Genomic DNA, 27338 nt, shown 5'->3' on the forward strand with positions numbered 1-27338 from the left:
TTTACTTCATTCTGTTCCCTTTAATAGGTCATTAGACAATCCCCGTTCCCACAGAACCTGATACATAGATAGTTTAAAAGCCACTCATGAACCTGCTTTTTATAAATAACATGATGCAGACGTTTAAAGTGCCATTTCTATTTGCTCTCTGAGCCCCTAATGCCTTATTTGGGGAGAGGTCTGAGCTAAAGGTCAAGGATGATGATGATCATACTTACTACCTGATATTAAAAACTTTTTCCAGTCGATCAAAATATCCTACTTGCCTTCCTATAACATTCAATTCCCAGACACTCACAGCTGTTCAAGGACCACTAATAAGAATGCAGGAAGCTTCTAATGGTAAAAGTTTATAGGAAATTCACATAAGTTAGATAAAGATGGCAAAGGACTGAATTCCTTGACAAATCTTGACGTCATTGTCTTGAAATCTAAAAACTGCCATACCAAACATGGACAGCTTTCAAGATTTAGAAACAGGATCTAAACAGATTCTGACTTCTAAAAATGTTCTACTTTCCTCCATAGGAAAATGATAGGCTTTTTCTATTAATATTAAGTAATCAAATTACTTATATAAAGTTAATCTGTTCTTTAGTGAGCAGATGAATGCTCCATCTAAATGATCTTTACAGATCCCTGAGGTTGCTATCTTGTCACTATTTAAGTGATGGATATTCAATTGAATTTTTATGCATAAATAGTTCTGTTCAATCCCAAAATGAAGTATATGGACAGACATGGTCAACAAACAGTTCAATTAAAAAAATGCAAATTTTTAAAACCATTGAAATGTATTTAAAAGTAACAAACTGTATCACATACTTCTTAGGTTTAAAAGTGTTCTCTCAGGTTTTTTTTGTTGTTTCTGTTTTCGTTTTGTTTTACGGAAACCAGTCTTTGAAGTTTTTTTGTTGACTATAGCTATTTCTCATGTTTCTTTTTCTTTCTCTCTGGTTCATCACTGTCCATGTTTGGAGTATCAGCCAGAATGCTTATTCCTGGAATCTAAAGTAATGCAAACGGAAAAATAAGGTGAGTAAAAGCATAAAATAAGGAATCAATCTCATCTTCCCCTTCCCCACTGACATTTTCAAATTTAAAAGGATGTGAGTGAGGATAGAGAGGAGAAAGAGATTAAGATTAGTGAAGGGTCTTCCACACAAAGTATACATACTTCACAAATAGTGGTTCAAAAATGAAGACAGGCACAATCTCAATGTGTGAGAAGCATGTCCTGAGACAGTGTGGTTTAGCTAGAACATGTCCAGTTTGTCCTAGCTGAGCCACTGATAGCATCAGAGGCCTCAGGTGTGCTGGGGCGAACAAAGAACTAGTATCTTGGAACACCTGGATGGCTCAGCGGTTGAGCATCTGCCTTCAGCTCAGGGCATGATCCCAGGGTCCTGGAGTCCCGGAATCAAGTCCCACACCAGGCTGCCTCAAGGAGCCTACTTCTGCCTCTGCCAGAGCCTGTCTCTCTCTGTGTCTCTCATGAATAAATAAATAAAATCTTAAACAAAAGATCTAACATTTTAGGGTGAAACATACTTAATCTTTAAAACTGCCGATTTCAAAACTGATAAAAGTGAAAAGGGACCAGGCAGGAGATCTCAGACAGCTCTCTGCCTTTTGTACTGAGGACCTTTTCCAAAGAATCCCAATTGTCTGGGATCCCATAGCCTAGGGAAATCGGTGAGAAAATAGCATTTGTCACGCAAATATCTGGCTCACACACTACTTATAAGACCCCTATTCTTGAACAGAAATAACTTAGAACTACATCCCTCTCTTTCACACAATATGTACCTTTTCTACCATCACAACATGGACAGTGAAGTTTGGTCTTACCTGTGGTTCTACCAGGGACATTCGGATTTTCTGATGCTGGAGATTGGATGAGTCTAGCATGATTTTCACTTTAACTTTATCAAATATATGGAACACTGTATCCTCTATTTTAAGGGAAGGTACCTAAATAAAACATATTTTACTTTATCTTTCACATTAAATTTAAAAAATTACTTCCATATTTAATAAGCACCGAGGTGTTCACTATAATCAAAACCATTAGCCTAATAGCTTTACATATATATGACCCACTTATGTGCATACTCCCCACCTCTCAGTAAGATGGTCCCAATATATATATTCATTAATCTCAGGATCCTCACCCACTAATGACCAGATTGCTGGTCTACCAGAGAAAAAGATTCTGTGGGCAAAGTTTGCTGTGTTACAGTTCTATTAGAGTTAGGGCAGTAGAGAGCATGTCAAACACTGGAAACAGGTTTAAAAAATTCCTGTCTGAGCAATAAGCAGCCATTTATTCTTTTACTCTGATGCACTTGTCCACCGAGTGCAAAGCATAATTCAGGTTTTCCTGCGGGGAGGAAACTACATGGTATGAAACAAATCAAGGACAACATGAGAATGTGGGAAAATAAACTGAAGTGAGAAATTATAAATAGAATCAGCTTATTAGTTGGTACAATTAAACTCTGTAGGATAAAAAAAAATAATTCTGTCCTTTATTGGTACCATCAAAGAATAAGTACTCCCTCAAAAGACCCCAAAATAAAAACATCAGAAATACTGTACCTCATCATCATAAATAAGCTTTGGCTTTGGTTTGTCCTTTTCTTCAAAAAAGACTGTACCTTCTAAACCATACTTTGGAATTAACACCACAATAGCATTCTTTCTTACAAACAGAATATAGGCTTCTTCACTTACTATTCCTTTGCTTTTGAAAAACAACTGTAAGATAACACATAGCCTTATTAAGGGTTGTCTTAAAATATTTTTGAAATTAACAAAAAGTATTCTGAAATTAAATTGAAAGTGAACAAAACTTCATCTCCCCTGACATTACTGACAGAAGGCAAATACCTGGGTATGAAAAGCCACTGATGCACGTTGGGCATACTGAGCCATTTTGTGCCGGAAATTGAGATTTTTACATAAATCTGCAAGCTTGTGTTTGTCTGTCAACTCTGGATAAGTACAGTCAGCCCCAATAGCCACAGCCAACAACCGATGGACGATGATGTCTGCATATCTAGATGTGTGCAGGAGAAATAATCATGCTACATTAGCATTAACGTATCTTTTTACAGTTTAAAATAAACTATTTTCTACCTCCTATAATTTTATAAGGAAAAAATACTTTTTTTTTAAAGATTTTATTTATTTGACAGAGAGGGACAGAGAACAAGTAGGGGGAGTGGCAGGCAGAGGGAGAGGAAGAAGCAGGTTCCCCAAGGAGCAGGGAGCCCAACATGGGGCTTGATCTCAGGACCCTGGGATCATGATTCCTGGCTGAAAGCAGACACTTAATTGAATGAGCCACCCAGGTGCCCCAGGAAAAAATACCTTCTAATGGGTGAAGTAAAATGTGTGTATATTGGAGATGCTAAGCCATAATGATGAAAATCATTATCCATTCCAGAGCAGAAGTACACAGCCTGCATCATACAGCGAGTGGCTAATATCCTTAAGAGAGTGTTGAGATATGGGAAAGTCGGGGAATCCGCCCGGTCCAAAGAGTCAGCCAAGGATTTGGCTGTATCAGTTTTAATTTCCAAATTCTGAAAGCAAAGAAAAGGGAAACAGCATCATATTAAACATTCTAAAATAAGTACCATCATGTGTTCAAAATACAACAAACTGAACTGAATATGGTGTTTTTGACCATATAATAAGTATTCTTGTCTTTTGTCCTTAACCTAGAACTAAAAATAACTTATAAAAAGCAGTGATTGTTTTGTGCAACATCAAAGCTTAAAATGTTCTGAAAGCATTTAAAGGTACTAAGGTATCAACATTCTGAAGTAGTTTCAAAGGGAAAAAGAATGGAGAAGGTGGAAGCAAGAGTGTTATTTCTCAAAGTCCAATCTGTGCCTGCCTAGTCTTTGTTTGGGTAGGGAAAAAAAAAAATCAATGCAGATCTGGATACTTTCCAGCATTTCTGGATCTCCTCTGCAGATATATATTTTCCTTCCATTCAAAGTAAAAGTAAAGGCCAGAGGCTAAATAATACCTTAATGGTTAATACATCAAACCAACAGCTTTGTTCTACTTTGGGAGTTGAGGCAAAAATGCTTAAATCCTTTCTCCTCTTCCCATGTCTTAGGAAGATATAGGACAATAAGAGAAAATTCCCCAATTTACAGTGTCAGCCTTAGAGCAGAGGAGAAGCTGTTTCTGTTCTGATGGATAGGGGTAGAAGACCCACCATAAAGATAAAAAAATCTGAAAAACCAGAAACCAACACCATTCTATTAGAATAATACCCTGAGACCAAACACTACTTCCAGCTCTTTTCTAGACAGGAGAGATGGAAACTAAACAAACTAAACAAGAGATCCAAAGAAAACCAATATAAGCCATAGTCACCACGAAGATAAGGGTAATTATGCCAAAATGAGGTGTAGGATACGGTACCCTTTCTACATTTTTCTTTTCCCCCCACCCTTTCTACATTTTTCTTTTCCCCCAATGTATGCAATAAATGGACTTTTTTCTTAGGGCCATGATATAAAGAGGGCTTAACTGAGTTGAAGATAAGAGGAAAAACAATTATTTCTAAGTCTCTAAAGTTAGGCAGTTCAGAGGAGGCATAAAATAATACAGATACAGAGAAATGTATATAGGCAAAGAGATATCGAAGAGCTTCACATGTTCAAGATACTGCAAATAAGTTAGTCTGGAACTTCTGGCTGTAGCACAGGGTGCTCGTTCAGACATCAAAAGATTTTATTAAAGAAGCAAATGATTTCAATGTAGAAGGAGATGACTGCATCCATCTTAGATGATCTTTTTCCTTAATCAAAAGTACTACTCACATATCTTTGCATCAAAACAACCAACAAAACTTTCATGCAGATGCAAATGTAGATTATTTAGTACAAAGGATAGATCACAATTCAAATACAGATGATTTTGCAAACTATGTGACCTTACCTTGGATTTAGCTGCCTTAACAAGAATTTCATAATTTGATGGAGGAGGAGCAGGGTGTTTTCGAAGCAGGGCATGTTCTGAGAATTCTTCATGAATTTTTTTTGCAACAGAGATATTGGCAAGTAACATAAATTCTTCCACCATGGAATTTGTTTCTCTGCCAATAGAGAAATCATTAAAGAAGGAAAAAGAATTTGAGACTTCTATATATGACAAGTATTTCCTATGTAAACATTTCTATATGTGTGTGCACATGTATATTTTTTGTAACCTAGGGCTCTTTCATTTCTCAGCTGCTATGCTGACAATCTTACTATGCATCTAATGCATGAGTAAATGTCATGCAAGAGACTTTAAAGTTGCATTTAAGAAACAGAAATTTCACTAACTCGAGTAATATATAAAATCCAAACTATAAGCATTTTCACCTGCTTTTACGAAGTGTAAAGAGATTTTTAACTATAACTCCATAAAAATAAAGTTTATTTTTTTATTTTATTTTTTTAAGATTTTATTTATTCATGAAAGAGAGAGAGAGAGGCGTACAGACACAGGCAGAGGGAGAAGCAGGTTCCATGCAGGGAGCCTGACATGGGACTCGATCCTGGGTCTCCAGGATCAGGCTCTGGACTGAAGGCGGCGCTAAACCACTGAACCACCTGGGCTGCCCAAAATAAAGTTTACTAATAAGAATTAAGACCTATTTAGGTCATAATAATTTGGGCTTAAAAAGTAAAATATTCACCCATAAATCACCAAAATGAAGAAATTATATTTACAATACCTATTCTGGATATTTATTATGGGCCTGACATTAGCTATGTTGTATCATCTGTATCCATATAGAGAAAGCTATATGTTAGTTCTGTTAATGAGAAAACTAAGGATGTGTAACATTATTCTCTTGCTCAAAGTCAGAGTTAGTAGTAAAAAGACTCAAGCCCACTTAACTGACTTCAAAACTCTTAACCAATTTGATGTTACTCTTCATTCTCTATAGTCTATGTCTACTTAAAACTTAGGTTAGTAAATGATCTGTATTCTGTGTACACTGTGCTTTCTTTCTCCCAAATCACTGGCTGAATGGGCATTATATAATGGTACCTTTAAAACTACAGGGACAAGCTCTTAGAAATGTGTTTTGTCTTCTTCTTGGTAAAAAGAAAGGGGTGATACTCTAGTTTGGCAAAGTTAGATTCGAAATTTTCCTCAAAAAACGTCTTAGTATTAGGCTCATTGTTCACATTAACATTAGTTTTATTTGTACAGTTCTCCCAAAAGTATTTTTTCATTTTAGCACTCACTGGTCCTAAGAAACTTGCATATTGTCTCATTTTTAATCCTTGGTCATCTAGGAGAAAAGTATACATGTGCATTTAATTTCAGAATTAGGGGATCTCTGGGTGGCTCAGTGGTTTAGCGCCTGCCTTTGACCCAGGGGCATGATCCTGGAGTCCTGGGATCAAGTGCCACATCAGGCTCCCTGCACGGAGCCTGCTTCTCCCTCTGCCTGTGTCTCCACCTCTCTCTCTCTCTGTCTCTCATGAATAAATAAAATCTTTAAAATAATAAAAAAAAATAATAATAATTTCAGAATTACCTTTTAAAAGGCTTAGAAAAGAAGCCTAAGTGATTTAACTTTGCTTCTTCAATCTCAACTAAATCAATACAATGGCAACAACAATAACATCTGAGCACTCTTCAGAACATCTGGTGAGGTAGTTACCATTATCAGTCCTATTTCACCAACAGATGCATAAAAAGACCAAATAACTTGTCTTGAGTTATTGGTGGAAGTGAGATCCAAACCTAGGCAGTCTGGCTTTAAAGCACAAGGTCATGACCACTATGCTCTTCTACATTAAATACTTAAGAAATTAACCGGGGCAATCTCTTGGTTACCATAACTATTACTGGTCAAGTTCTAATATGCCACACATCCAGAACAAATCAAATCAGAAATTCTTCTATTATAATACTAATCTCAGTTTTATGTATGAAAAACTAAAAAGCAAAATCATATTTATTTTTTCCTATATATCCTAAATCAAAAAGATCTACAGAAATCATAACCCTACTAGAAACAGGTATTTGGGGTACAAATAGGTTTTATTTATTAATATATATACTAGTTATTGCATTTAAAATAAAAATCCTATCTACTGCCCAGCAAGAATTTACATACCTGAGTTCCTTGGTCTGCAAATCTATAGGATCATGAGTTTCACTGTCCATGTGGAATCGAACTTCTGGAGAAGAAAGAGTCAAAGCCCTAAATAAAAATTAAAGATGTAAATTAGTAAAGTGAGCCAATAACAGATATAATTCCAGAAGTGATGCTTTTAAAATAGAAAATGATCTCAGCAAGTAATACTTTTTCTTCTAAAACCTTTAAGACCATCTGCTACGTTTTATGTTCTATTTTCACTGACAGCTTTGCATCTCACAGATCAAAGTGCATTTAAGGCAGGACTATAGTAACTCACCAAAATATGCGTCCTTGTGCTTCTAAGAATTTGAGTATGTTCTGTATCCAAATGATGAGTTTTTATTCATAGTTTTTCTGAGCTTTTTTTTTGAGTATACACAAATATTTAATTTTTGAACTATATGTATTAATTTGGACATTTAAAAATTACATATATTCATTTGGACATAATAAAAATACACATGCAATTATAAAGCATTAGCACATATAATTAATAGATGAAAAAACCTAAAATGAAGCTTCTAGACTGATGACAAAGTATACAATTAACACATACCATAAAAAGAAAAAATGAGAAAAGCCTCTTAGAAAAATATGTAAATGTATATTTCACCCCAAAACAATCACCCAACCAGTAGCTAGAAAATAATTTTGCTAAAGACAATCTGGAAATTTTACTTTTTAGAAGATTTTCAGATTTCCACTATTTCAGTGTTTTCTAAGCAAGATTCAAAAGGTACCTCAGAGGATAACAGTATTAGAATTACTTATAAACATGGATTTGTAATCACTTTTGTAAGTAAAGAAGGTAACTGGCAATATTTTATTGCAGAAAACAATGTATTGGGGGTGAAGGATGATGCAGAGTGGCAAAAGGAAAGCTGCCATGGGCAGATAAGTAACATCAGAATATCCACAGTTCAAAAGTACGTGCACATTCGCTCAGCCAACATAGAGACTGATAAACCACGACCCTGTAATGTACACACACTGACGCTACTGATAAGGAGTGCTACGTGTCAGATTACAGACTATTCTAAATGCTTTATATGCATGGTTCACTTAATGAGCTGGCAGGTTCTCCTGGGAAAAGTAAATTCCAACAGGGCAAGTCTTATGTTTCTTCACGCCCTGATGCTATTTTCATCAGGTTAGGTTCAAACCACTTAAGACAAAGAATTTTAAATGAAGGTGGGTAACTCTAATCAATCGTGCAGAAGAGGGGAAAAGTGGAGGGACAAAAGATCAAACTGTGTAAGCTAACTCTTCACCTCTTCCCCCAATTCTTCAGCTTTATTAGAACTACCAAAGGAATACTACACTGAGATTCTTGACAAATATTCTGGACCAATAATTCCTTTCTTGTCCTGCAGTCTTTACAGTAAGATTCTACACTAGATTTAGTCTGTGTTTATCAATACATCTGACCTTAAAAGCAAGATTTGTTGCTTTTTTTTAAGATTTTATTTATCTATTTGACAGAGAGAAGGAAAGAGAAAGAGAACACACAAGGAGACAGAGCGACAGACAGAGAGAGAGGGAGAAGTAGGCTCCCCTGAGCAGGGAGCCACATGTGGGGCTCAATCCCAGGGCCTAGAGATCATGACCTGAGCCAAAGGAAGATGCTCAACCAACTGAGCCACCCAGGTGCCCCAAAAGCAAGATTTGTTAATCACATTTTCATCACTTTTTCTTCATATGACACTTAAAACGTTATGTCTGTTCATGACATAACATTAATCTTTTAAGACAGACATAAAATAAATATAAAACAGAACATATCCTTTAAGAAAGCAAAAAAATAACAAATTTTTTTCCTGATTGTTTGCTCAATTTTCCCCTAAGACTGAGAAGACTCGATGACCTCTTTTTCACCAGTAGATGACTGGTTACAGAATTAAAAGTAAAGACTGTTTTGGAAGTTAAAAATTATCTTTCCTGAGGGTGCCTGGGTGGCTCAGTGGTTGAGCATCTGCTTTGTTTGGCTCAGGTCGTGATCCTGGGATCCCAGGATCAAGTCCCACATTGGGCTCCCCACAGGGAGCCTACTTCTCCCTCTGCCTATGTCTCTGCCTCTTTCTCTCTCTCATGAGTAAATAAAATTTTTTTTAAATAAAATCTTTTAAAAAATTATCATTCCTGTACTAATCAAGAGAAGCTAAATACTAATGCAAATTTCTCCTTAAAACCACCAAAATGAATAGTTTCAATTTGCATTTTACTCATTTTGCTTTTAAAACAAACTTTCTAAACATTATCTTCAAACTTTCTTCTGATATCTTGCATACTATAAACCTTCAATAAACAAACACTTGCTGAAAAATGTGCTGTTTTGTGTCCTTTTTAGTTTCTTTGGGTTTAATGCATCCAAGTTATCCTTACATAGCTGCCAAGTTTTATATTTAGGATCCCACTGAGTATTCGCAGAAAACTGACCTTTTGAGTAGATATAAAGATGACTCAGTGTAACTACCTAGAAAAATACTGTCCGATATAACTTTCTTCAGAGATGGAAATGTTCTCTATCTACACTAATATGGTAATCACTAGCCATATGTGGCTACTGAGTATTTGAAATGTGGCTAGTGTGTCTCAGGAACTGAATTCTTAATTTTCTTTACTATTTAAAAATTTTAATTTACATAGGCACACCTTATGAAATAGCACAGTTCTAGAGTTTGTACTTCCCAACAATAAAGCACTTTTAGTAACCACCTGTGACCCTCCTCTGGATGGGCAGGGGAACCCAAGACCAACATCTAAAAGGCTCATATACTTGCTTTACTCCAAGAGCTGATGCTATCTTTTAAAAATCAAATTTAACTACTTTACTTCAACAATTTTGGTTGGATAGTCCTTATCTTATACTGCTGCAGTTAGGCAAATCCCATGACAGAATACCTAAATGATAAGTATCTGCCACTAGTTATTAGATCTTTGGGAAGACTGCTTCTATATAACTCTTAATCATTTAAAAGTCATAAATAAATAAATAAATAAATAAATAAGTAAATGAATGAATGTTATAATCCTGTAATGTTGGGTTAAACAATCTCTAAAATCACTTCAAACTCTAAAGTACAAGTAGTTCATCTACATTTATTTAAGTATCTGAAAACCAATGTTCAATATAGAAACTCATTTCTGACTAAAACTAGAAACAATCCATGGAAAAGTCTTAAGGAGCTCTTGCCTCCCTAGAATTTCTCCAAGATCTTTAATTCTTTAGCATAATAAATTACAAAGACAGAGCTCCTGAACAAACATCAGTCCAGAATTAAGTTGCAAATATAAAAGGTAGCTAGAAGAAAAAGAATGTCTCTGAGTTTCTATTCAGCTCATTAAACAGTCTGTCATTGTCCATGATAAAACACTTTAAAGAGTTCACAGATTATCTTATTACTAGGATAAATAAATTAACACACTTCTTAATAGTTTTGAAATATACCCTTTTTCGATTCTTCTTTTTTTCAAAATTTTAGCTAGCTTATTTAGTCCACGGAGACTAGTGGTAATATCATCATTCATGGCTGCAGAATCAATTCTCATCTGAGCTTCAGCATATGTAAGGGAAGCCTAAAAAGAAAACCATATGTTAGTATAACTCTTAAAAAAACTGGGGATCCCTGGGTGGCTCAGTAGTTGAGCACTTGCCTTTGGCCCAGGCCATGATCCTGGAGTCCTGGGATCGAGTCCCACATCGGGCTCCCTGCATGGAGCCTGCTTCTCCCTCTGCCTATATCTCTGCCTCTCTATCTCTCATGAATAAATAATTAAAACAAAACAAAACAAAACAAAAAACCCTGGTTTATAGGGGACCTAGGTGGCTCAGTCAGTTAAGTGGCTAACTTAATTTCAGCTCAGGTCATTATTTTAGGATTGTGAGCTCAAGCCCAACATGGGGCTCCAGGCTGGGCACAGAGCCTAGATTCTTTCTCCCCCTCTGTCCCTCCCTGTCCCCTACTCTCACATGCTCTCTCTAAAAATAATTTTAAAAATTTATTTTACATGTAGGAAAAAAACCTGGTTTACTATATTTTCCTATTTGCACTACATAAAATCTATGATTTTGGAAAACCTAAATCAATAACAAAAGATAGTCCTAAGCCATTATATATATACTCCAGACCTATGGTTTCTGATTCATTAATTTGTATCTGATGCATTACACAACATAAGCAAACTATGTTCACAAAAAACAAAATGGGATGCCTAGGTGGCTCAGTCCGTTGAGTGTGTCTGACTCTTGTTTTGGGGTCAGATCTCAGGGTCATGGGATAGGGCTCTGCAGTAAGCAGGGTGTCTGCTTGGGATTCTCTCTCTCCCTCTGCCCCTCCCCCACTAATGCCATCCCTCTAAAAATAAGTCAATCTGTATAAACAAAACAAAATGGTAGTATCTGTTGGTAAATAAATTGCTTAAACTTTACTTTCACAGGTCAGTTAACAAATAAATGCTTAGGTAACACAAAATAAAGTAAAAATGAAAGTTATATTATTCTCTGGCAATGACTATTGTGAAGTCCTTTTCAGATCATCATTACTTCCTTACTCAATGGCAAATAACTAAGAATATTGTAATAGCCTAGACATCATGTTTTACAGAATGTCTATGAAATATCCCAAATTAAGTATCTAAAAATGAGACCAATCATAGTAAAAAAGATCTCAAGTAATTTCCAATTATAATTTGAATATACAAATACTGCTTCTGTTCCTATTTTGCACCTCATGGGAACTACCATTCTTTAGCTTATCAAAAACATAAATAAATAAAAAAAGTATAGGGGCACTTGGGTGGTGCAGTCAACTAAGCATCAGGTTTCAGCTTAGGTCATGATCTCTTGGTCACAAGATTAAGCCCGAGTGGCTCCGAGCTCAGCACGGAGCCTGCTTGGGACTCTCTCTCCCTCTCCGCTGCCCCTTTTATTCTCTTTCTCTCCTTCTCAAATAAATCAAAAAGCTTAAAAAAAAAAGAAAAGAAAAAGGTAACTTCACAAGTAAAAGTTGCCAGGAATAGCATAGGAGAGTTAGATAATGCAGACCAGGTCAGATTCTTAGGGAATCCAAGTTATCTACTAAGAACTAAGACTTCCCTTCCAAAAATGTTTTCTGTTGTATGTTCACTGAACTTGTTTCATATAATTTTGTTACACCGATCAAGTCTGGGAGAAAAAGAAACTCATCCTCTTTAAAAAACACAAATTGAGGAAGGCTTAAATCATTCATACATCAGTAACTATCAGTTCAATACTGCCTTCTTTTCCAACCATTAGTTCATCCAAGATGGCTGAAAGCAACTACTTGATGGCAAACTTCAGAGGAAAACTAAGGGCAGAGTGAGAACATAAGGGAATGTGGGGAGATTTCCAAAAAAGAGAAGGATAAGAACCTGGCTCCACTCTGTCTGACCTGAAACTTCAGGGTAATTCTGCTAAAATCCAAGGATAATTTATAACATTATTTCTCTGAAAAATTGTGAATATCACAAGATAGTGTACATGCCAAGTTTGGAAATACTGACCAGTTTATACACTGGAACAATTTCAAATAGTAGTGTTCCTGAATTAGGACAAAAAGCCATCTATTTAGTCTTCTCAAGTACCCAGGCTTTGTAAGTTTCTGAATATTAAGACAACTGTGTCAAGAATTAAGCAGATAAATGGAAAAATTAGATTTTGCTACAATATTGGGGAAAATTTTAATTTAACAAATCTTTTTCAAAACCATCTAGAACACTGTTAAAAGTACCAAAGATCTTAAACATTTAATATTAACCATGAAACCAACCTTTGAATTAATGACACTTTTGGTAAACCTCACTTTTAAGATTTCAGCATCGTGATTCATTTCCCAAATACATGAAAATGCCAACCTACGGAGGAAAGTCCAGTGTTTGTTAATGGGAGTCCATTAAAACAGTAAATATTATGTTCTCATGAAAAAAACATGTATCAGTACCTGTCAACATTACATCTTAAGGAACATAAATTAGAGCTAAGCAGCTCTGGAACCATGTCGATCCTCTGGAACAGGAAAAAACAAGAGTGCAGATTACTTATCTATAGCCACACATTTATTTGACGTTTCATTCTCAAGTAGCATTAATTTAAAAGGGGAGAACAGGTCTTTGTAAATTGAGAAAATAAGAAATATATCTATTTCTAGAAAAGTATTTCCACGGAACTGTTACAAACAGGAAGCAACGAAAGGAAACCGGACTTCCTATCAGTGGATCTAAGCATAAGTCCTCTCTACAAGCCACTTAGCCGTCCTTCAAGTCTGCAATCCCTGCTCTAGACAGTAGGTTTGGACTAGATAACAGACACAAGTTTTAACAGCTCTATGACTATGTGGTGCTTTAGACATACTGAAAAAAAGCCATAAAATTTTTACAGAAAAAAGCTACATGCAAGAACTCTGACAATGGATTCATAAGAGATTAGGCTTAACTTTCCCTTCCACTGTCACAACTTTCTTTGTAAGTTTATGGAAGATTCCTTTAAAAAGAAGAAATGGTAAATTATGACAAAATTAGACTCATGACTAAACTTTTGAAGCAACGGAAGACACGTTAGTTACCCGTAACTAATAAGTTAAATGTTACAAAACAATTTATTGCACCTAAACCTATTTGTTATTTGGGTCACTCATAACCAAACACACTGCATTATTTTCACTGATTTATGGCCCCCTTCTTTGTATGTCATTTAGCTAATTCAGGTACTATTTCAGACCATTCAAGAATTCCAGAGTGCCCATGGTTTTTACAAACTAACAATGCACAACTTATATATAATAGTTATTCCTCGTATTTCACTAAATACTGAGGATGGAAACACCTCCGATGATTTTATTAGTAAGAATAAAACAGACGCTAAAAAAAAGTTCCAAGTATGTGTCAAAATTCCATTTTAAATTTAACCCATTTACCTTTTCACAAAGATACACAGTTGTTCCCCTTCTGGCTGACTCTTGATCCAAAGCATTTCCTGGCCTAATAAAATGGCTAACATCTGCAATATGAACACCAACCTTAAAAAGGTAAGAATAAAATGATGTCAACATGCTTAACTGGGTAAACATACTAATGGAGTTCTAATGAGAAGTAACTGAGCAAAGTGAAAAAGGATGATCACTTTCACCATTTCAATTTCTGACATGTGCCCATTAGTCTCTGTAGCTACAACTGACTAGGCATGAGTGATTCACAAATTCTATACTGGGTCAAAAGAAAATAAACTCAAAAACAGAACTATGTATTCAGATAAGAATGTCACTACAACAAAAATACCTCCAAGTTTCCATTTTCAAGTTCTCTACAATGTAGAGCATCATCTATATCAGTACAGCCTGGTGGGTCCACACTACAAACACACAGATGTCTCAGGTCTTCTCGGTTTTTCATGTCCTAGAAAACGCCACATTGTTGAGATATAAAAAATTATTTTGGTAGCACAAATGAAACACAGCTCTTATGAAATCAGACATCTCTCCCTATATATATTTTAAAAGAAACTTTGTTTTGGGGCGCCTGAGTGGCTTAGCAGATTCAATGTCCGTCTTTGGCTCAGGTCATGATCTCAGGGTCCCGGGATTGAGCCCCACATTGGGTTCTCTGCTCAGCAGGGAGCCTGCTTCTCCCTCTCTTGCTCCCCTTCTCCTTGTGAATGTTCTCTGTGTCAAATAAATAAAATCTTTAAAAAAAAAAAACCTTATAAAAGAAACTTTATTTGTTAATAATAACCACACATTGTAATTTTAATTAACTTGTGGTTTCTTTACCTTTGAATAATTTGACATAAGTTAGTGTTGGCTCCCCAGAAAAATGTATCTTTCAGTAAAACAAATGATGTTTGTAATACCTAAGAATTCTATATCTAGCATGAATGCAGCAGGGGAGGACAGGGCTATGGTTTCTCCTACCTCCCTTCATTTATTGGCTGCATGCCCAATGTGGAACCCAATGCAGGGCTTGAATGCACAACCCTGAGATCAAGACCTGAGCTGAGATCAAGAACTGGATGCTTATTTTCTACATATTTAAAAAGACATACAGGGACGTGTGAGTGGCTCAGTGGTTGAGCATGTGCCTTCGGCTCAGGATGTGATCCCAGGGTTCTGGGATCGAATCCCACATCGGGCTCCCTGCAGGGAGCCTGCTTCTCCCTCTGCTTATGTCTCTGCCTGTCTCTGTGTCTCTTATGAATAAATAAATAAAATCTTAAAAAAAAAAAAAAAAAAAAAACCACACATACAAAAATCAAATTAGGCCAGATACAGTAATTTATACATTCTTTTTTTTTTCAATTTACCTTTTCAGTAATGCTCCAGGGCATCTTTGGAAGAAAGCTAAGAACAGCCTGTGAGAATGGCTGATGGGGAACGTCGTGCTCAAGCAACAAAACTTCTGTTTCAGTCTCTTTCTCTCCAACTTCACCCAAGTTTTTTACAAAGTGTCCCTAAAACCAAAAGCTATTATTAGAAAGATGAATGTTATAGCTTTTTGTTTGGTGTACATTAGGACATTAAATTCTTAAACATTTATCTATCACTTCAGTATTTCTAAATGTTTCCATTTCTTCTTAAAATGAGTCCATAAATCTCAAGTGATTTATGATGGAGACTTCCTGAGGTCCCAGTTCTTATATAACAAAGTGTTGTCTATTTCCTATGACCTTTTAAATTAAAAAAAATTCCTTCAAATATGGTAGCTTTAGAATTTATTACATTTTAAGTACTATTTAAAGTACTTTAAAGTACTATTTAAGTATTTAAGTATTATTTAAGTACTTAGGTTTTAAGTACTATTTTTGTAACCACTATCAAAAGTTGTTAGGAAATGAGTAAAAACGATGTGCATTGGAATTTCGTAAGATCAATTTTCAAATAAGATGTACTACTTATCAGTTAACTTTGTAAAATATTCCATATTTCAATATGAATTTTATTACACAAGCAGATTCTATTTTCACTAAACGAAGCAATTTCATACCCAATTCTTAATATTCTAAAACAAAATAAATCATTCAAGCTTACGTTTGGATATCTAGAATTTCTGGGCCAACCATCAATAGCAACAATAATCCTCCGTCCTTCTAATGCAGATGCCTGTCTGGTTTCTATTCGAATTCTAGGGATTCTTCTATCAGCAGGGGTAAAGAGATGTCTTCTTGACTAAAGAAAATTAAGACAGAAGATTTTATACACAGACACACAAATCTGAGGAGGGGGTTAGAAGCGAAAGGCTCTAAGTTCTATTTAATGCATAACATTTTTAATTACATAGCAACAGGCTCTTTACTCACCTCTTTAATATCAGACTTGGAAAGCATGCCACAATACGGTCTCCAATTTCTTTTTATTATTCCTACAACTCTACCCGTAGGCTTTAACATTTTTTCACTTACAGCAGTCTTAAGCTGAGATTTAAAAAGAAAAATAAAAATCGTCAGTTGTTTGTCCTCTACGTATAATGAGACAATTTCTCTTTAAAGTCAGAATATGAATATGGATACTAACACTTCTAGGGACTAAATTATGACAAAGAGTCACAGAATCTTGATGCTTCAAAATTCTAGGTCAGAATATGCCAAACAAAGCCATGGAAACATTTCTACAATAATAATGCACTACAAAAACAGATCAACAAAAACCAAAAAAAAAAAAAAATATATATATATATATATAAAACCAAATAAATATGTCAGAATTCAACTGTTCAGTTTTAATTATGAGGATTTACTCATCACACACAGACAAATCTGGGAATTAATAGACTAGGATTTTAGCAGTAGTTGCACTACAGAGTCATGTGGCATTTATTAATTCATTAAAAAGACATGTATCTTTAAAAGTTCTTCCTTATCCAAAACAAAAACCCAAATAAAGAGTATTTATTAGAAATAGCTGAAGGACTTTATGATATTTCAACACTCTCCTATGGCCTGGACTCTTAAAAAAATAACACTATACTAAGACTCCAGAGCACTGAACACAATTCTTATAAAAAGGAAACTACTAATGTCTGAATTCCAACTATTTGCATTATTCTTGTAATTCTAAAATATAGACATAAATAGGTCATATCAGATAGACTTTAGATTGTAAAGAAACAACTAAAATCATTCTCTTCATAATATTGTTAACAGAAAAGGAATTAAACAGGTGCTATATAAGGGCCCCAAAATACATCAATTATGCTGATGTAATTTTAATATTACATAAAAGCAATGTAGAGAAGTTCTAATTTGTATTTACTTAAACCTCCTAATTCAGACAAACCTAATTCAGACAGATCATGTACCAGAACATCAGAATCCAAGTTACGGTCTTTTTATATTTAAACCTGTTTATTTGAGCAAAAGAAGATGATAGGAAGACTATTTAAATATTTAAGAGGGAAAATAAACTACTGTATGAAATGTATTAAACCCACAGAACTATAATCTTACTCAGTAAACTTGAAAGCACTGAAATGTGTTTAATTTTCTCCAAAGCTAAAACACTAATGAATTCTACAAAACTACACAGACAAAACATAAACCTGCTTGGTTTCATACAATGCGTTCTCTCTCTTCTTCTTTTTCCACATCATCTTCATTTTGACCTTCATCGTGTAAAACCACAGAAGATGGTGCCACCCACTGATTCTTGGGAAGAAGTTCTACAGCCACAATATCTTCATGAACAGCTCGGTTTAAATTTTTAAGTCCCTGTAAGATTATCTATGTAAAACAGCAAATGACACATGCTCAGACATTTTTAATGGCAATATAATAATGAGAAGGTTACCTAACAGAAGTAAAGATATAATGGGTGTTTCTATTTATCTATATTTCTCCTTTCTATTTTTCTTCTTCAATAGTGTCCCTTTACTCCATCTTCTTAATTTCTCAATATCAAGTAGAGAAAACATGTCAGAAAATATTGGTTGTATTCATGGCTCTACCATAACTCTTACATTAATTCCAAAAGACTTTGGGAAAATGTCTTAATCTCTCTAAATCTGAGGGTCCTGATTTGTAGAATGAAAAAAGAATATCTGCTTTCATAGGCACAGTTGAAGATTAAATGAAATGCAGCATTCAAGCAGTTAGAAGAGTATCTGCAAATGGCACCAAAAATAATTACTATTTGCTTTAAAGTGTGTGAAACCCTCTGGAGCATTGATAGGTTATGTAAATAGCATTTCCCATAACTAGCCATAATACAGAAAATAGAGGCATCCTACTATTATTATTATTTGATTAGACTTTAATTCCTTTAAAGTGGGGTAAATAAAAAGTTATTTTCTTCCATAAACATCTCTCTAAGAAAGTGATTCATTCTATTATTTATGACTTCTCACATAACTGCCTTTAAGCTGATAAACTAGAAGGGTAAAGTAAGTTTAAATTCTCATACAAAATTTTTAACACTTATAAAAATCATAAAAAGCCTTTTACTATATATGGAATTTATGTACACATCACTTGCCTCTTTATCTTCTTCAGTGTCTCCATGAACCCATACTGTAGCTTCTAAGTAATTTTCCCTGCTGGCTCTAAATGTTCCTTGAAGGTATGTACCAGATTTTATGCCTTGTTGTAGCTTACTTAAAGGAAGATGCTCTGAAAATATTATTCTTCCATTCTCTATTTCATTCTGTGAAATAAGCAAACCACAAGATGCAGTTAGTATGTAAATTTTCCATGCACTCAACAGACAACTACTACCATCACTATCAGGTATTAAAAAAAAAAAAAAAGTCATCCATGGGCTCCTGGTGGCTCAGTCAGTTGGGTGTCTGACTCTTGATTTTGGCTCAAGTCATGATCTCTGGGTTGTGGAAGCAAGCCCCACATAAGGGAGTCTGCTTGAGATTCTCTTCCTCTCCCTCTGCTTCTCCCCACCCCCTGCCTTTCTCCCTCTCTAAAAAAAAAAAAGAAAAAGAAAAAAAAGAAACTGATTCTTAACCAAAAATGTCTACCTGGGAGAAAATATTTGCAAATCATGTATTTAATAAAGAACTTGTATCCAGAATATAAAAATCTTATAACTCAATAATAAAAAGACAACTCAACTAAAAACCAGGCAAAGGATCTGAATAGGGATATGCACACATACACATACATAAGCTAAGATATATACCTATGTATTACATATAATATACACATGGCCAGTAAGCTCATGAAAAAATGTTCAATACCATTAGTCATTAGGGAATTGCAAATCAAAGCAAAATCATATGGACATATCACCTGACACTCATTAAAAAGGCTATAATGAAAAAGACATGTATTGGTGGGGAACTGGAAACTTCATACATTGCTGGGGGGGAATGTAAACTGCTGCACACTCTTTGGGAAATAGTTTGGCAGTTCCTCGAAAAGTTAAATATAAAATTAAACTGCTCCATATGATGGAGCAAATCCTCTTGCACATCCCTAAGTATGTACCAAAGAGAAAGGAAAGAAGACCACATATTACATTATTACATTTATATGAAATACACAGAATAGGCAAATTTACAAAGATAGAAAGATCAGTAGTTGCGTGGGGCTAAAGCAAGGGCATTTCAGGAACAGACTGGGCTTGAGTGGTAATGGATATGGATTTATTTTAGAAGGGAAGAAAATGTTCTAAAATTAGATTGTAGTGATGGTTGCATAATCTTGTGACTATACAAAAAACTGTACATTTTAAATAGATGGTATGGTTATGTGAATTATACCTCAAAAAATCTGTTTAAAAAAAAAAAGTCTGCCAATCCTTGCCTCACATATTCTCATTTGGTCTTATGGTTTTACACATCACTTATATGCTGATAAGATCCAAATTTATCTCTCTAGTATATCTGTATTTCTAGTCCTAGACCCCCTCAGGAGCCCCAGATTTGCATGTCCAACTGCTCATACCATAAAAGCACTAAGAGCTCTAACAGTTACCTCAAACTTAAGTGTCTAAAATCTTACTTAGGATTTTCTACTCAGTCCTGCTCCCTGCCTTCATCCTGTGTAAATAAAGCAATACTACCAATATAATTGCTCACGCAAAACACCTAAGGTCATCCATATTCCTCCCGGTCCCATCCAATCTATCACCAAGCCCTACCATATCTATCTACAACATACACCTAATATCTGACTACTTCCCACTACCTTAACTGCTACTACTATGGTCCTCTTTTCTGTCTTGTCTCCCATGGAGTCCTAAAATATCCTCCTAACTCAAGAGCCTGTTTCTAATTTATTCTCTTAGAGCAGCCAGATGAATCTTAATCTTCTCTCACTCAACATCTGTCCAGCACTCATGGACTAAAATCCATTTTTTTCCCCCATGACTCATTATATCCTATACAATCTGGTCCCTGCCTATATTTCTGACTTCCTTTGTAACATTTTCTCCTTTGTTTACTCCATCCCAGGCATCTTCCAGCTGTTTCTTGATCTTGCCAACTTATTCTAACCTCAGAGCCTTTATTTGCTGATTCCTCTGCATAAAATGCTCTTCTCCTAGTTATTAAGATGGTTAACTCCCTTACACATTCAGCTAAAATGTCCTTGTCTTGAAGCAAACTTACTTAACTAACATCTTTCACATCTCTGCCTTGACATCCTAAATCTGGGTTAGGTGCTAAGTACAGGCTGTTCTTCCATAATGCTTGTTTTGAAAACATGAATTGGTTCCAACGCAACTGCTATATTAAAAATACTACGTAAACACAGAAAACAAAGCTGCAGAGGAATCCACAAAACAGTCACCTCTCAAACATCTGTGACTTTAGATTACCGTGTGTTTTATGAGCCACACCATCTTCACCATCTGTAACTTTTTGTCCAAATTTAGATAACCCTATTTTCACCACCTCACAAAGCTTCTGAGTGTGCCCCAAACATATGTTCCCATTAGCTCTGCTGTTTTCACTATGTAATTTTGCATGACACAGTGAATCTGAAGAACATACATGTTGCATTACAACAGAACTGGCTGTAATTTCGTCATGTCCTATAGTCACCTTACCACAGTCCTCAATCAAATATTACATATTACCAATGTTAGGTTACTTCTTCTTTCCTCTTCTAGACCAGTGCTATCCAAAACAACTTTGTGATGATAGGAATAGCTTTTATGATCTCCAATTTGGTAGCCACCAGCACAAGCAGCTCTCAAACACTTAAAAGGTGAGAAACTGAATTTTCAATCTGAATTAAATCTGAACAGCCAGATGCAACTAGTGGCTACCTGTTGGGCAGTCCCTAAATCTTTCTTCCAAAAATCAAGCCCAGCTCTTCTTTTCTCACTTCCTTTTAATTTTGTCAAGTAGTTGATTGAAGATAAGAAGTGATGAAGAAAATGTTGTAAAGACTGGATATCTAATGTTCTATCACATAAAACCCGTTTCTCTAATAATGACAGCTGCCATTTACATTCACCACAACTATGTCCCAGGCACGGAGATAAGAATTTTATTAATACTGTTATATTTCATTTGATCCTCATTTCATGTCTCCGAAGTCATTATTGCTAACTTCAGATATAAGGAAGTGAGTGCCCATGATGTTTACAGACTCACTCAGCTTGCCCTCATCTCCACTACTGCACGGATCCCTCTACTCTTCCTCCTGCAGCTAACTTTGTCCTTAATACAATGCATCAGCTCACAAACTGGAATTAGAGTGGTCTTTCAAATGCACTTTTTAAAAAGATTTTATTTATTTGACAGAGATAGAGAATAAGCATAAGCAGGGGGAGCAGCAGGCAGAGGGAGACGAAGAAGCAGGCTCCTAGACTCAGGGCTTGATCCCAAGACCCCGCGTCAGGACCCCAGCATCATGACCCGAGCTGAAGGCAGATGCTTAACCGACTGAGCCACCCAGGTGCCCTCAAATAAACAACACTTCTGATCATTCCCTCCCCTTCCTCTCAGATCTACCTTCATGTACCCTTAATTTTTTTTTTTCAGATTTTTAAAATCTAATTATTCATGAGAGAGACAGAGAAAGAGGCAGAGACATAAGCAGAGGGAGAAGCAGGCTGCCTGTGAAAAGCCTGATGTGGGACTTGATCCCAGGACCCTGGGATGAGTAACCCAGGTACCCACCCTTAATTTCTTCTAGTCTGCCATTTATAAGGGTAGGGAGCCCAGATTCCTACCTGCTACCTTCTCTTCATAGCAGCCCTTTAGACTTAGGTAGTTTAAAAATTGTTGATTTACAGAAGAAATTCTAGATTTTTGTTAGCTGGCCCCTCCCCTTCCTGTTCTCTTATGACTTCCTTCCTTCTTCCTTCTGGATTAATTCTACAGCTTTATGCTGTCTGCAATGTCCATGTCCTTTTTTTGGTCAAATACTTACACCTTATTCACAAACCAGGCACATATTCCTCTATTCATTTATCAAACAGATGGTGCTATGATGTGACAGGCCCAACTCAGGTTGCTGAGGGTCTATCAATGAACAGTGCTACTATTTTAGAAAGTCAAGTCTTTTAGGAATGGCATTTTGATAAGCCTATTACAGCTACTCTTATTGTTTATAACCCAACTCCTATTCAATTCCAGCTTACCTACCAATATTCCAATTTTTAAACTTGATTAACTATAAATTTAATATCCAAAAATGACTACTTTAATAAGTGGCTATTTTAATATCTTCACTTCACAAAAAAATAAAATAAAATAAAACAAACTCAAAACATACCCCTTCTTCAGACAAACAAGCAAGACGATCTATGAGTTCCGGGTTAGCAGTTAGGCTCTTTACATACTCTTCACCTGAAAAATAAGTTTTGTTCCTGATAAAGTCAGGTTGTTGTGGAGTTTTTGTTTGTTTTTTTGTTTTTTTTTAAAAAAATCTGTATTTGTTGACATGGTCATGTCAAAAGAGAAGTATTGGGTCGAGCATATCTATGAGTTTCTATTGCTAAGCCAATTACAAAGGGTGATGGGGAAATTAACAGCCACTGAGCACCACAACTTACTTGGCTGAGAAATGCTGAGAAATTAAAAAATGGAAACATCAGATGGAGCATACAGGAATATGAAAATATTAAATACTCAAGTGAACATCTGACCAAGGGCCTGATGGTAGTTCCTATTTGCAAATGCATATAAAAATTAACAGCTTCTACATTTAGACTTACAAGTGAAAGCTGGTATTCCTTCTTCTATGGCTTTTTCTTTGTTTTTTCTGTCATTTGTTATGAAGATAACTTGTAGATGATTCTCTGCTGACATTTTCTTCAAATGTTCATTGTACCATTTTGCTGCTACTCGAATGGCTCTATCATTCCTGTCATTAGCATTTTCTCCCTGTTCTTGTTCTACATAAGTTTCTCTAAATACAAAACAAAGTGATAAATTTAAATCAACAGAAATAAGAACATATAAAAAGTCTTAGAACATAAATGCTTAAAAACTACGAAACTATAATAAAACTTTGCAGGTTTGATAAGATTTTATTTGAACTGTAGATTAACAGTAATTCCCAAAGCTACAAATCCGATGATGATTAAATTTCAATGTACATAGTACGTGGAAATCACCAATGATAAATACTCAGTAAATGACAGAGCTTATCTAGAGACTGAAAGATCACATAAAAATAATGACAATTTATTCCTTTGTAGTCTATCCATTCTAAATTCCCATATGTCAGCATTCTTACTTCCTTAAATGTTTTCAAAGCTAAATTTGAGTAAAATAACAAATTCAGTATAAAAATTTCTAGCACTTAAATTAACAGAATCAACTTTAGAATCTTATTTATATTAACAGTTTTTAGAACTGCTTCATTTCTCACCATTAAATGCCCCTCCTAATGCTTTAAGCTTACTAGTCAGACACTATCATTATATTTTGAATTGGTTTTAGCATGACTTGAGCAATAGAATCTTAGATGAAATGTGCCCCAGTATCCTTCAACTCCTGTATTGCTAAGCTCTATTCATTGCACTTAAGCAGAAAAATTGCTAACTTCTAATTGCTAAGAATCTGATGATAGTGCTCCACAAAAATCTGGTCACTCTGCACTGAAAAACAAGTTTCTGTTTCTGAATTTCAAGGACAAGCTAGCAATAAGATGACTACAAGTGCTTTACCAATGATTTTTACAAGAATATTTAAATTCGGGCTACAGAAATAATGAGAAAATTGAAAAATTAAACATTTTTAAATATGTGCATTCCAATGAGCTTTCATTGCTGGAATTCTACTGTCTAATCCACTAGGGGTGATTTGCTGCCTAGCGAATATTCAGACAATGTCTGGAGGAGATATTTGGGTTGTTACAGCTCTGTGGATGGGGGTGAAGAAGGGTTCCTATGAGCATGTAGTGAGCAGAAGCATAAAATACTGCTAAACATCTTATGATATATATGACAGCCTGTCCACAACAAAGAATTATTCAATCCAAAATGTCAATAGTACCAAGGTTGAGAAGCCCTAACTTAATGTAATAAAAGTATACTAGAACTTAACACAGGTAATTTATGTAACATAAGAAACAGCAAAATATTCTTTAAAACCACATATTATGTTCAAAGGGTGTAAATCTGAAATGGAACAAAGAATTCTATCTCTTAACCCTATCTTCTTCGATGTGATCAGTTAAAAAAAAAGTATTAGCTTAACTTCTAAAAGTCTGTTAATAATAAATCTGCTTTGTATTTTTAAACCTCTCCTTCATAAACTCTTACATTTTAACAATTTATGTTGGTTATCAAATAATATCATATTCCAGGAACCTAGGTAAAATCTCCTCTTCTGAGATTTTACTGCTCTATTCATACTGAAACCAATTCAGGATGAAGACGTTCTGGAAACAGAAGTACCTACAGCAGCCTAGGAGTCTGGAGACTGGAGACTTGGTTCTAGGTTTGATCTAATCAATGCCTGTGTGCACCTCAGGTACAACCGTGGAACAACCAAATCATCCTCCCCTAAGTATGAAACTTACCCGTGCATCTTCCAACAATGTCACAATTACTGCCAGGGACCCTTCCCCCAAATTTAGCTAAGTCTATGGTTTTCTGGTAAACAACATAATCTTCCCCCCTACCTATGGTGCTCATTAGTGAAGGTATAGAAATGCTTCTCCTGGTTATTAGTCACATCTCTGATCCGTTTATATACTGGAGCACTCCGATTCCTCACTTCTTGCAGAACTGTCTGCAGGACAATCACATTTCTGATGGCAGGGTCCTCAAGAACATCGATCTTAAAAAAAATAGATAAAGAGAGAAAATTTAAGTTTTCCTATTTAAATTGTTGCTGCACAATACAAAACCTTGTCGATGTTTTTCTTTTTTTAAACACCATGTATACACTAAGGAGTTACTTTGCTACAAAAAAAAACCATGTATACACTAAGGAGTTACTTTGCTACAAAAAAAAAAAAAAAAAACCTTCAGGCCTATTACAGAAGAGCATATATACACAGATTGACCACAAAATTTCGTAGAATTACGTCCACTAATAATGAAATACGTCGGCCCACATAGTTTTCATTCGTAGGCACTTACAAGCTGCCTGGGAGTTGCAGGCTGGAGGCCACAGAAGCCCGGGTCCCCGGCCTCCAGACACTTACAATCTAAGGCAGAAGAGACACCAGCAGTTAGAAAAGTAATCTAAAATCCTTATTACTCCAAGAATTAAAAAAGAGCGAGCGAGAGAGAGAAGTAAAAAAGGAAAAAGAAACGGCCTGGGGGACAGGAGGCAAAGGTTCCGAGATGGGGTCTGCCGCTCCCTAAGTACGTAATGTCCAGGACGCTCCTCCTGGGGCCTCGGTTTCCCTGCTCCATCACCGCCCCTTCTCCTGGCCGTGCCGAGAGGACGCCGGATCGCCCGCCCGCCCACGCACCTGATGCAACAGCACGTTGGTGTCGGGAAGCAAGTAGTGCGGCCGGGGACACAGGCTGCTCGCCGGGTCCAGGGGCTGCGGCTCGAGGACCGGCCCCTCGTGCGCACCCCCGCACGCAGCGCACCCGGGCGCGCCGCAGCCGATGTCGTCCCGCAGGTAATGCTCGCGCACGATCTTCATCACGCCGCCCGCCCGCGTCTTTTTTAAGAAAGTCTTGGACTTGAGCATCTTGCTCCGCAGCGCGGGACCCCGACCCCGGTCGCGCTCTTCCGGTGAAAAGTGCCCAGTAGCAGGCCTGCAGTACAACTACACTCTACCCCGAGGTTCACCCCTTCCCGCTCCAGGACCTTAGTAAATACTTCTCGCGGGAAAACGCCGAGGCTGACGTTCGTTGGCTCTCTGAGGGCTGCGAGGATTGGGTGACTACGGAGTTATTTCCCTCCAGGAGCCGGGCGGGGCTTGCCTCTGGACTACAAATCCCAGCATGCATTGCTCCTCGCGTTGGGGGTGGATCCGGGCTGAGTTCCGGCGGCTTGGGCGCAAGCGCGCAGCCGCTTCCTCCGTCCTTTACGGGCGCGGGAGTGGTTGTCGTGGTTACGGGTCGTAATAACGGTCCCCGGTCTGAGATTCCTTCTAGAGGAGCTGCAACCTGGGCTTCTGTTTGGAGACGCTTTTCAGCTCCTTGAAGAGGCGATGGTGGTGGCGGCTGGCCCAGCCTCCGACGTGGTGTCGTTGAAGAGCATTCGAGGTAGCTCGCGGCTATCCCTTTGCCACGCGGACCAAGGGAATCCTCCTCCTGCGCCGCCGAGTCGGGCTTTCCTTCTTCACTCCGCCTGCGTGGGCTTGTCCCAGCCGCTGATCCTTTGTCATCCAGATGTTGCCTCTCTCTGATTTCACCTTTCTCTACGCTTTTCCCTCTGAAAGGAGGGATTTCCCCTCCGCACACCTGTAGTATTAAAACAAGAGAACTGCTAAACATTGTTGTGAAAGGGTAACCAAGTGCCACTTGGAGGGCTCGGTCTTCTCTTTTCTTGTTGTCATTCTGTCTGGAAGTCTATTAAAATGTGCTTATTTCACGGTTTCCCGTTTTAGAAGACCCTTCAGCGATGCCTCCTCGTGGCCTGCAGAGTGAATTTCGGACACATTCCGACCTTCCAAGGCTCTCCGCAGCCTTGGTGGTGAAGGTTGTCACGTGCGTTTGTGTCAGGGGGTTGGGGTAGGGGCGAGGCCTCCTCAAACTCCGCAGAGGCTTGGCCCCGGCCTGGCCACCACTGCCTTCTGCTGCTGTGCATTTTCGCCACCCCCGTGCCAGCCAGCCTTCGC

The 27338-nt window shown here is 36.8% G+C and overlaps 2 protein-coding genes across 12 annotated transcripts in view; one reads left to right on the top strand and one right to left on the bottom strand.

The window, feature by feature from the left end:
• Nucleotides 1-26590, bottom strand: DIS3 (DIS3 homolog, exosome endoribonuclease and 3'-5' exoribonuclease). 5 transcript variants are annotated; one of them, XM_026017702.2, is made up of 22 exons: nucleotides 26016-26442; nucleotides 25678-25745; nucleotides 25215-25372; nucleotides 23299-23492; nucleotides 22857-22930; nucleotides 18652-18819; nucleotides 17736-17900; nucleotides 16482-16595; nucleotides 16213-16350; nucleotides 15489-15635; nucleotides 14468-14584; nucleotides 14107-14208; nucleotides 13135-13199; nucleotides 12964-13048; nucleotides 10623-10750; nucleotides 7151-7237; nucleotides 4966-5122; nucleotides 3376-3590; nucleotides 2893-3061; nucleotides 2602-2760; nucleotides 1852-1974; nucleotides 1-1008 (listed from the first exon to the last, which is right to left on the bottom strand). In XM_026017702.2, exons 4-22 carry the CDS (start codon nucleotides 23390-23392, stop codon nucleotides 925-927), a joined length of 2391 nt encoding a protein of 796 aa, XP_025873487.1. In that variant the 5' UTR covers nucleotides 23393-23492; nucleotides 25215-25372; nucleotides 25678-25745; nucleotides 26016-26442; the 3' UTR covers nucleotides 1-924. The 5 variants fall into 5 exon arrangements, with proteins under 5 accessions (XP_025873487.1, XP_072616789.1, XP_025873486.1 ...); XM_072760688.1 differs by having other exon boundaries at nucleotides 25910-26020; XM_026017701.2 differs by lacking the exon at nucleotides 25678-25745 and having other exon boundaries at nucleotides 26016-26590.
• Nucleotides 26578-27338, top strand: part of PIBF1 (progesterone immunomodulatory binding factor 1) — a 191886-nt gene continuing 191125 nt past the window's right edge. For 4 of the 7 annotated variants that reach the window (XR_012002003.1, XR_012002002.1, XR_012002001.1 and 1 more), the window contains exon 1: nucleotides 26627-26763. The gene's annotated coding sequence lies outside the window, so the exon portion shown is untranslated. Of the gene's footprint in view, nucleotides 27208-27338 lie in introns of all 7 variants that reach the window. The other 3 variants (XM_026017692.2, XM_026017693.2, XM_072760689.1) reach the window with 3 other exon arrangements.

The sequence above is a fragment of the Vulpes vulpes genome, chromosome 6 (genome assembly GCF_048418805.1).
Source record: "Vulpes vulpes isolate BD-2025 chromosome 6, VulVul3, whole genome shotgun sequence".
Classification (NCBI taxonomy): domain Eukaryota; kingdom Metazoa; phylum Chordata; class Mammalia; order Carnivora; family Canidae; genus Vulpes; species Vulpes vulpes.

Bases quoted from the DNA above. Each gene is read 5' to 3' on its own strand.
- DIS3 (XM_026017701.2), bottom strand. From the start codon at position 26,243: ATGCTCAAGTCCAAGACTTTCTTAAAAAAGACGCGGGCGGGCGGCGTG. The intron at 3,591-4,965 runs GTAAGGTCACAT...CTTTGCTTTCAG, and splicing joins TTAAGGCAGCTAAATCCAAG to AATTTGGAAATTAAAACTGA. The intron at 3,062-3,375 runs GTATTTTTTCCT...GCACACATCTAG, and splicing joins TTTACTTCACCCATTAGAAG to ATATGCAGACATCATCGTCC.